This window comes from Theobroma cacao, chromosome 6 (assembly GCF_000208745.1).
Source record: "Theobroma cacao cultivar B97-61/B2 chromosome 6, Criollo_cocoa_genome_V2, whole genome shotgun sequence".
Lineage (NCBI taxonomy): Eukaryota > Viridiplantae > Streptophyta > Magnoliopsida > Malvales > Malvaceae > Theobroma > Theobroma cacao.
Genome location: NC_030855.1, coordinates 10034761 through 10044011, shown reverse-complemented (window position 1 = coordinate 10044011; position 9251 = coordinate 10034761). Strand labels below are relative to the sequence as shown.

General features: G+C 33.0%; 1 protein-coding gene across 1 annotated transcript; it reads left to right on the top strand.

The window, feature by feature from the left end:
- Positions 1489-2176, top strand: LOC18595733. The gene has a single exon (XM_018122651.1). It carries the CDS (start codon positions 1504-1506, stop codon positions 1858-1860), a length of 357 nt encoding a protein of 118 aa, XP_017978140.1. The 5' UTR covers positions 1489-1503; the 3' UTR covers positions 1861-2176.

The following is a 9251-nucleotide window of genomic DNA, read 5'->3' as shown; positions in this document are numbered from 1 at the left end:
AGTTTTTATATAATAATTTGTTTAAATTTAATCTTTATACTTTTTCAATTTTTTAATTTCAGTCTAAATTCTAACACTGTTAATTTTTACCGTTAAATATGTTGACGTGACATTTTGATCAAGCTAACATGGTATTGATTGAGATGATGAGGCATGTTAGTCCCTCATGTGGTATTGATTGGATTGACAACAATTTATTATCACATCATCTCAATTAATATCATGTCGGTTTGATCAAAACACCACATAAACACACTTAATGGTGAAAATTTAACAATATTAAGGTTTGAACTGAAATTAACATATTGAAAAAAGTATGAAAACTCAATTTATTCAAATTATTATATAAAAACTAAATTTGTATTATTAATTAAAACGCCACTCCTAATTGAGTTTGTAGTGGAATAGTGGAACTGCATATGGCGGTTAGATGTCAATGAGAAAGGGCCAGTTATATATCAACGTACCAATCTTTAAAATATTTCCTAACATGGCAAACCCTAATATATTTTTAAGGAATACCCTATAGTTTAGGGCACCCCATATGGGTGACAGCTTGTCATACCCCATAATTCAACACTCAAACATGTGCAATATGCCACCACTTTTAATTTAATTCGTGGGAAGAGAACTTTTTTTTTTTTTATATATTTTTTTGCATACAATGAATCTTCAAGGCAAACGATTAGGCAGTTAGGCGTAGATGCCATACTCCCTTTAATTATATCTCTTGAAACTTCTAATAATAATAAATATTTATAATGCACACGTATGTGTGTATATTAGTTGCAAATCCTACAGGAATGCAAGTTCCCATTTGTCCTTGAGGCGCCAACAATGGCGCCCTGCAGGGCACCTTTCGGCCTCAACGGGCCGAGGGGACATTTCTTAAGCCGTAATTTTGATTTGAATTGTCTCCTCACAATGCGTGTTGGGAAATTATAAGTTAGGTCTTTCTTCAAAGTCAAAAAAGACGGTCAGAGCAGGCAGTTTTGTGTTATTCCCCCTTACTTAAAACAATTAGCCTTCTGTAATATGAAACTTCTCCCCATCTTTACTATCAGCTTATATGATTCTTCACATTTTACTTGTAGATTGTCATGATAATAAGGAATAAAACTATAATGTTCTATGACATGTTGTGACATAGTATTTCAAAGTTCTATATATAGGTAAGTGAATATGAATAAGGAAATGTTGAGCTGTTACTTGATTAGTCCTTATCAATGTGTATGTGGTTTAAGCATTTTAACTTCATCTAATGTGTTTATCATTTTATTAAGCACGAATTAGTTTATTACCCAAATCTTGTATATAAGTTACAAAGCATATACAGACTTTTCACCTTAGCATATCCATCCAAAAAGTTTTCTATCTAACTTAAGCTGGTCAATATCTTTTATTTGAATTCTAGTTAGGTGTGCTCCTACATCTAAAATGTAAGATGGAATCCCAGCCTACTAAAATAACCAATTTTTTTACTTGACTTCCCTGCCTATAAGTATGGGAAGCCCTCTTAGCATGGGAACCCATCCTCTTGCCAAGAAAGAGAGCTCTGCAAGCAAAACAAGAGAAACCCACCTCACGATTGCAATGAAGAACGGCTCCATGCCTCGTTCATACCAAAACTCCGCAATTCCTGAAGCCAATGTTCATAATAACTTCACAGATAATAGAGCCATGAGGTCCAATGTCAGTGATAAGAAGCCGGTTGCAGCCCCAAACAAGCTAGAGAAAAAGCCATCAGTGGACATTAATGAAAGTGCTGAGGCATTCATCAAGAAGTTCAGGCACCAACTTTTGCTCCAGAGGCTTGAATCCATCGAGAATTATGAGCAAATGTTGGCTAGAGGGCTCTGATCGGTTACCCTATTCTTTTATCTTTTAAAGAGTTTGCACTGGTATTCTGTGCTAGCTCCTTCCAAATATTTCATTTGTTTTGGCTTGTATTTTCTCTGTTATGAATATATAAGGATGCTAGGGAGGGTTAAAAATATGTAAAAGAATAATTCTTCATATTTATATAATGCAATACAAGCTTTGCTTTTGCACTATATAATATTATGATGAATGCTTTGTCTCTTTTCCCCTGAAATTCCCATCTCTGTTTTCCATGTCTTTCAGTGAGCAGCTTGCATTTAAGAAGGATCTTCATATTTTATAAGCAGTTAATCAAGCTGGAAGGGCCAATTAGAAAGGAAATCAAATGTCGGTTTGCACTATTAACGGGACGGAAGTGTTTTTGCATATTGATTTTCTTATTATTGCCAGTCTGAAAGTAAAAAAGATTGGTGAAAATGTGACTACAAAAGAGGAAAATATGGTTGGGAATGGTAAGCCAAAGCTAAAAAAAAAGATATAAGATAAAATGTTGTCCAGATTCTTAGTTTAAATTATGTGCAATTTTTTTCCCTCGATATAAAGATTCCATATGCTTAGCTTAGCATCTTTTTGGGGTTTTCCCCCTCTTCTAAACTGGAAAATCTTGATAGATGAAAAGTAGTTGTAAAGAATGCTACGTATCTCCTTAATTGGGTTTTTCTTTTGATGAAAACCTTAATTGGATTTTAAGTTTGTTATTTATGATCAGCAATAAGAGATTGTGTATAACTAAAGCATGTTGGTTGTTAATAAATAATTGAATGAACATGAGATACAGAAGGATCAAACGTAAATCCAATGCCAAAAGTCATGCCAAATCAATGACAAATCTAATAAAATGGCGGTGCCCGTAATTTTTAGACCATTTAACAGAGGTAAGAAATGTCAAGTTTCAACTTTTTAGGGAACCTTTTATGCCTATTCCCGTCCAAATCCAGGAATCAAAATTGGATGGTGCTGAGAATTTGTGGGCTTGCAATCCTAACAAAAAATCTCAACTACGCTTAAATATAGCTAGATACATAAAACTACCCAACTCTTTGCAGTACTTTTTCTTTACTCTCATCTGTCTCCAAAATAAGTTGGGAAAAGCAATGCAAATCATCATACACGTACATGACCAATGAAAATTTTAAATTTTTTTTCCTAAAACAAGATCATAATGGTTGTTTAATATAGATAAATCCTAACTAGCTGGTAGAAGATATTTATATCTTAAAGCATTTGATGTCAAAATCAAGAAGCTAATACAACAAGGATGTCAAGATCTTTCTCAGAAAAGTTAGGTTGTTGCAAACTTCAAGCTGTCCAATTATTAAACCTCTAATGATGATTCATACAAACTCCAAGTAGAATAACACCGATGGTGATTTGGGGTTTGCTTTTGTTACTAAGCCTAGTGTTAGCTAAGAGGAGGCCAACTAGGTTTCTCACTACTCAAGAAAAATCAAAACATAAAAGAGGAGGAAAAGCAAGCCGTTGATACCCAAGGAAACCACTCAAAATCGATACTTAGGGTTTCGCTCTTAGTAGTTGTCAATATCTAAGGATAGGGCTGCTAGGTTCTTGAAATCTGACCTTTCAATTCTTAATTGCCTTTCAATGTTGTTTGCATGTCAATAGTCAGGGGAGAATGCTTGTGTCATTATGGGGGACCATAACCCCCCAAAATTTTTAAAATCTTTTAATATTATATATTTTTTCTCTTAATGACTCCTTTAAAAATTTTTAGTCCTTAATCCTTTTTGTCTTTGACCACTTAACAAAAGTTGGTTAGCTTCGCCCTTACCAATAGTCCCGTTAATGTATAATATAAGTGTTAGGAAGATAAGCTTAAAGCAAAGTAACCCAAAGGGGAGGTGAATTAGTCATGAATTAAAAATTCTTCCTTTTTAAAAGAACTTGAAAATGTAGTAAAAATATAAGAAATAAAGTAACAAAAACAGAGTATGAACTAAGCAAGTAAAGTGCAAAAAGATAAAGAGTACTCAGCTGGATTTTTATAAAGGTCCGACCTTTCAATGCCTATGTCCTTTCCCTTGATAGCATAAGCAGTTTGATTCATTATCAATTTACTTTTTCAACAAGGTCAGGCGTAATCTTTACAACATGTATTTTAATAGAGTCATATGTAACCTTCACAACATGTCTTTTTATAGGATCAGGCGTAACCTTAACCAAGACATTGCCTTTTTCAAGTTCAAGCACAACCTTTATACAAGATACACCCTTTTAAAAGATCAGGAAAAACCCATCTACCTTTTACTTGGAGGTATAACCAATACAATAGTGGATTCTTAAACAAATTTGTAAGTCAAAACCTTTATGAAAGCTGTTAGGATATTTAGGTTTAGAAAGATAAGAGCTTTCTCAAGAGAAATGGGTAATGAAAGGACGTTTAGGCTAAAAAAATTCAACTAAAGGATAAAAATGTGATCTTTAAGTTCTGTTTTGCTCAAAAATATGATTTTTTTTGCTTTTTGCTCTCTTGATTGTTTTCTTTCTTTTTGGCTCTTCAAAATGTTTTCAAAATCATTCAAGATTGTTCAAGTACATGCCTTTAACATCCTTAAAGTAAATATTTATAGGACTTGTGATTTCTTGCCCGTTGGAGTGAAATTCGAATAAACTTTTGTATGTTTTGGCTAGCTTGCACATTTTTGTCGTACATGGAGAATTGATTCTTTGATCATGAGTTGTTAGTTCTTTATAAAGTTTCAAACTTTCTATCTCTGAAAAAACAATTTTTTTTTTTGATATGTAGGTTTTTCATAAAGTCTAGAACTTTTTATTTTTGGAGAATTGAGTCTTCTTTCTTGAGATGTCGATTTTTCTTAATTTGATTCGAAGGTGATACCTTTGCATTTTTGGAGAATCAATTCTTCTTTTTCAAGGTGTCGGTTCTTCACTACTGATTGGCGCCAAAATTTGAATTTCAACTTGACTTTTGATGCTTCAATCTTATTATCCATTCACACTATCTCTTTCTTGGTCACTAAGTTTTTGATTTTTGCTTTTGGTGCTTAAAGAATCTATATCTTCTTCATATAGAATCAATTCTTTGTCTTCAACTTGTGCTCTTTGGTTCATTCATCACTCAGACTCGACTTCTGCTATATGGAGAATTGATTCTTTCTTTTTGCATTTTTGCCTTCTACATTTTGTACTCCTAGACTAATTCTAGCTCTTTGAGGTGTTGGTTCTTGTTAATTCCAGTAGCTTCAGGAACTAACTTCTTCTTCTCTTAGAATAGATTCTTCATTGTTTTTGTTTGCTAAGAACTGAGTTTTCCCATGTTCAGAATTGATTCTTCCTATGATAAAAAAATAAATTTTACTTTTTTCTCATTTAGGAATTAAATTTTTACTTTTGAGACTTCAATTCTTAGGCTAGCACTTTGAGTTTGAAGAATAAAATGTTGGTCCTAAATAAATGTACTAGAGGGGGGGGGGGGTGAATAGCACTTTTGGAATGGCATAAAAATTCTTTCCAAGTAAAGAGCTGATTAAAGGAACTTGAAAATGGAAGTTTAAAACTTGTTGGAGGAATGATTTAAGTGCTAAGAGTAAGAAGAAAATAAAAGAAAGCAGAAAAAACACAATGATTTATAGTGATTCGGTCCTTTTGACCTACATCCACTACCTTGATCTCCCAATCAAGGATTTTCAAACCAATTCACTAAAATCAGTGGAATTCCTAAGTTTCCACCAAGCTTTTACAATGGCTCAGCCACAACTTTTAACAATGGTTTTTTATGGGATCAACCAAAACCTAAAATGACTTTTCAAAGGCTCAACCACAACCTTTAACAATGGTTTTTCACGGGATCAACCAAAACCCAAAACTAACTTTTCTAAGGCTAAGTTAGAACCTACCACAACAACCAAGCTAATGCAAGCTTGATCAACCCCTTAGAGTGTCTCTCACACTCTATGAAAATAGGAAATAGAGAAAAGATGAAGTGCAATTGATCACCTAGCTGATCTAAGATGTACAAAGTTAAGCTTAAACATTTTTTCAAAGGATGGGAGTGAAATATAAGTGTAAAGAGAAGGTTTTTGGTCTTCTAAGCTCAAAATCACTTTGGATAACTTCTCTATCTTATATTTGATTGTTGGAGAGGCTTTAAATACTTGCAAAATCACTTCTGGCTGTTAAAAATAGAAACTAGCCGTTTCTGGCCGTTATTTTGTTCTTTTGTGCTTAAATTCAAATTTTCTGACAGTGTGCTCTTAGTTGACTAACCATGCTTTTTAGTCGATTAAGTCCTTTCTGTCTTGTAATCCAGATTTCTGGTAGTAGGCTTTTAGTTGACTAACAATACTTATTAGTCGACTAAGTCTTCTCTGTTTCTGAACCGGCCATCTCCATTTTTGAGTTTTAGTTGGCCAACTCCCTTGATTATTTGACTAAGTGGCTTCTGTTTGTATCGAGCACCCGCTTAATTGATTAAATCTTGTGTTAACCAGTTAAGATTAATCCGTCTTCATTAAAGCTCTTTCTTCTTTGCTAGTTTAACCAATTAACCCATTTTGCAGCAGAATAAGCATCTTGACTTGCTTTCATATACTAAATATATTAATGAATTTAAGCTTTCTTGTCACGACCTGGTACTCCTTTCGAGCCCGTGACAATCGCCGCGAGGTCCCGATAGAGATTCATTGCCCGAAATGCCAACTGGAACCTCGCAAGGCTTTAATATCAGTTTTCGCACCTCCCCTGGGAGCAACAGTTGTTAAGTATCATGTTTTGAGAGATTATAAACTATTTCCAACTCAAAACAATAGAAAAATAATTTTTTTCTCACAGGGGTATTTTGGTCATTTTTTTCAAAAATTTTGAAACTAGCTAAAAATGTAGTATGCAAGTAGAAAACACATATTTCATAATCAAAAATAAGTTTAGATGTCTAAAACATTCATTTAAAGTGAAACTATAACTATTTGAATATAATAAAAATATTCAATAAAATATTCTGTTTTCTTATAAAACAATATTTATAGAGTTACCGGTAAATAATTTTTGTAATGTAAAAGTTAAATAAATTCATACATATTGTAATACAGATAACCAAAGCATAAGATTTAATTTACAGTGACACGTGGGCCCATGAACGACCAAAAGTATCAAAAATGGTAAACCTACAGTTTTTGAGGATGCAAGTACAATTGTAGCCCTCAACAAAGTGAGCTATCTACCGACTATCCTGAGCTTGAAATGGGTGAAAATGAGGGTGGTGAGATTATATAATCCCAGTGAGTAAACAAATACCATCTAAAATATCTAAAGCTGAGTAAATGGAGACAGATTAAAATATATTATCATACTGTAATTCATCACCTTTCAACTCATTTCAACCAAATAAAATCAATTCATATAAATTGAGTAATCAACATGGCTTATGAATTTCTTAAAACTTTGGCTCGTGCCAAAATTATTCTCATACTTAGTTATCAGGGATACCTTGGCCGAGGGCTATCCCAACCGAGTCCGCCAAGGCTGTTAAAAAGTTATGCACGCATAAATCATGTTTTTATTTTGAAAACATAGCCGTTCCTTGGCATTGGCTGAGTTCACCCTCACGTGGTGGTTTCGCGTTAAGTGAACTCTAAAGTGTTAACCTCAGGAGTTATCCATCCGCGCCTCTCATACTGAGGTATGAATATAATAGGGTTACCGTGCCTCCTCTAATAGGCTGGTCCACGGAACCCGTCCACTGCAGCGACTAATGAATAACCCACTAATTCAATAAAATTTAACAGCATGACATGGTAATTTTATCATTATCCAGCCTATCAAGGCAAATAACAGTTTATACATTTTCAACACAAATACTAATTCAACCATTCATGCCAATATTGCCATAAGCCAATCAATTAGAATCATAAATTCACAATACATCAAATGGTCTTCAATTACTCTATTTTCAAAGCCATCATTCAATTTTAAGACAATTTATAAAATCATTTCATTTAAACACATTTTGTTTATAAAACATAAAGATTTACCATATAAACTCATTTTTCATAAAATCACAAAATCAGATAAAAACCACTTTAGATAATTAAGACGATATTAAGGTTACTCATTGTAATGGAAATCGAGTTTCGAGTACTTTGATTCTTGATCCTCGAGTACTATCTTTTTACTTTTGCCAGAATGCTCACCACCTAGACATAATGCATAATAAGCCATTTACTACATTTGTGCTAATTGTTATAAAACCAATTCAGGCTCTATACTAATGCATGAAATGGGATGTGAAATACTTGGGTAACTATCTAAATACAGTGTTCAATATAAATTCAATTATGTACCTAAATAAAACGGTATTGGCCTAATTCGATCTATCACCCGATTAATTAGCCAATATGTCCAATTCAACTCCAAATAATTCCATTTTTGTAAAGTCGAACCTTATAAAATACTTGTCATGACATATATGTGATGGATAGCATGTTTGCACGCTAGGAGAGTCCTGAAAAATTTACAAAAGTAGGTATTGTATCTAGAGGTACAACAAAGTTGATTTAAGCCTCAAACTAGATCAAATAGAGATTTTATGGTGAAATTGAAAATTTTACAGTCCAGGAATGATTTAAAATGGTGATTTGGAGTTCGAGGATCAATTTGGAGTTAAATCGAAAATTTCACTATCTAGGGGTAAAATGATAATTTTACCACTTGAGGATAAAATGGAAATTTTTTTGAAAGATTTTGATCATATTTGACTTATTGGAGTATGATTTGAGGTTGAGAAGTGAAAAATTGTAATCCCGGTATTTTTCGGAGCATAGGGGTAAAATGATAATTTTGCCACCTTAGAGGTAAAATTGTAATTTTACACCACCAACACTTGTCATGCTCATAGAATTCATCCATTGATTTTTTATGTTATGGATAAGTGAGAAAAAATATGTGATGGAGATAAAAAGTTTAAATTTTTAAAGTTTTAAAAATGGACCAATAATAAAATGACACTTGTCAAGCTTAGAATGTTTTATTATTTCCTTTAAAAATAAGCTTATAAACCTCTTACTTCTCTCCAAATATTCGGCCAAGTAAGGAAAAGAGGGAAACAAAGAAAGAACAAACCCTAGGTGGAGAATTTCAAGAGAAAAAGTGTGGAAAATCAAGGAAAACAAGTGAAAAAGGTAGGATTTCTCAATTTAAGCTTGAAATCTATTTTCTTTAAGCATTTCTCCTTATTTTTCATGGTTAAATTACATGTTTTCATGGTGAATTCATGGCTAGCCGAATGGGTATGGAGAGAGAATGATGTTGGATTGATTTGATTTCAAGTTATGTTAGTGTTTTTAGTTAGTTTACCATGTCTAGAAGCAAAACAATAAGAAAAGAATTCATTTTCC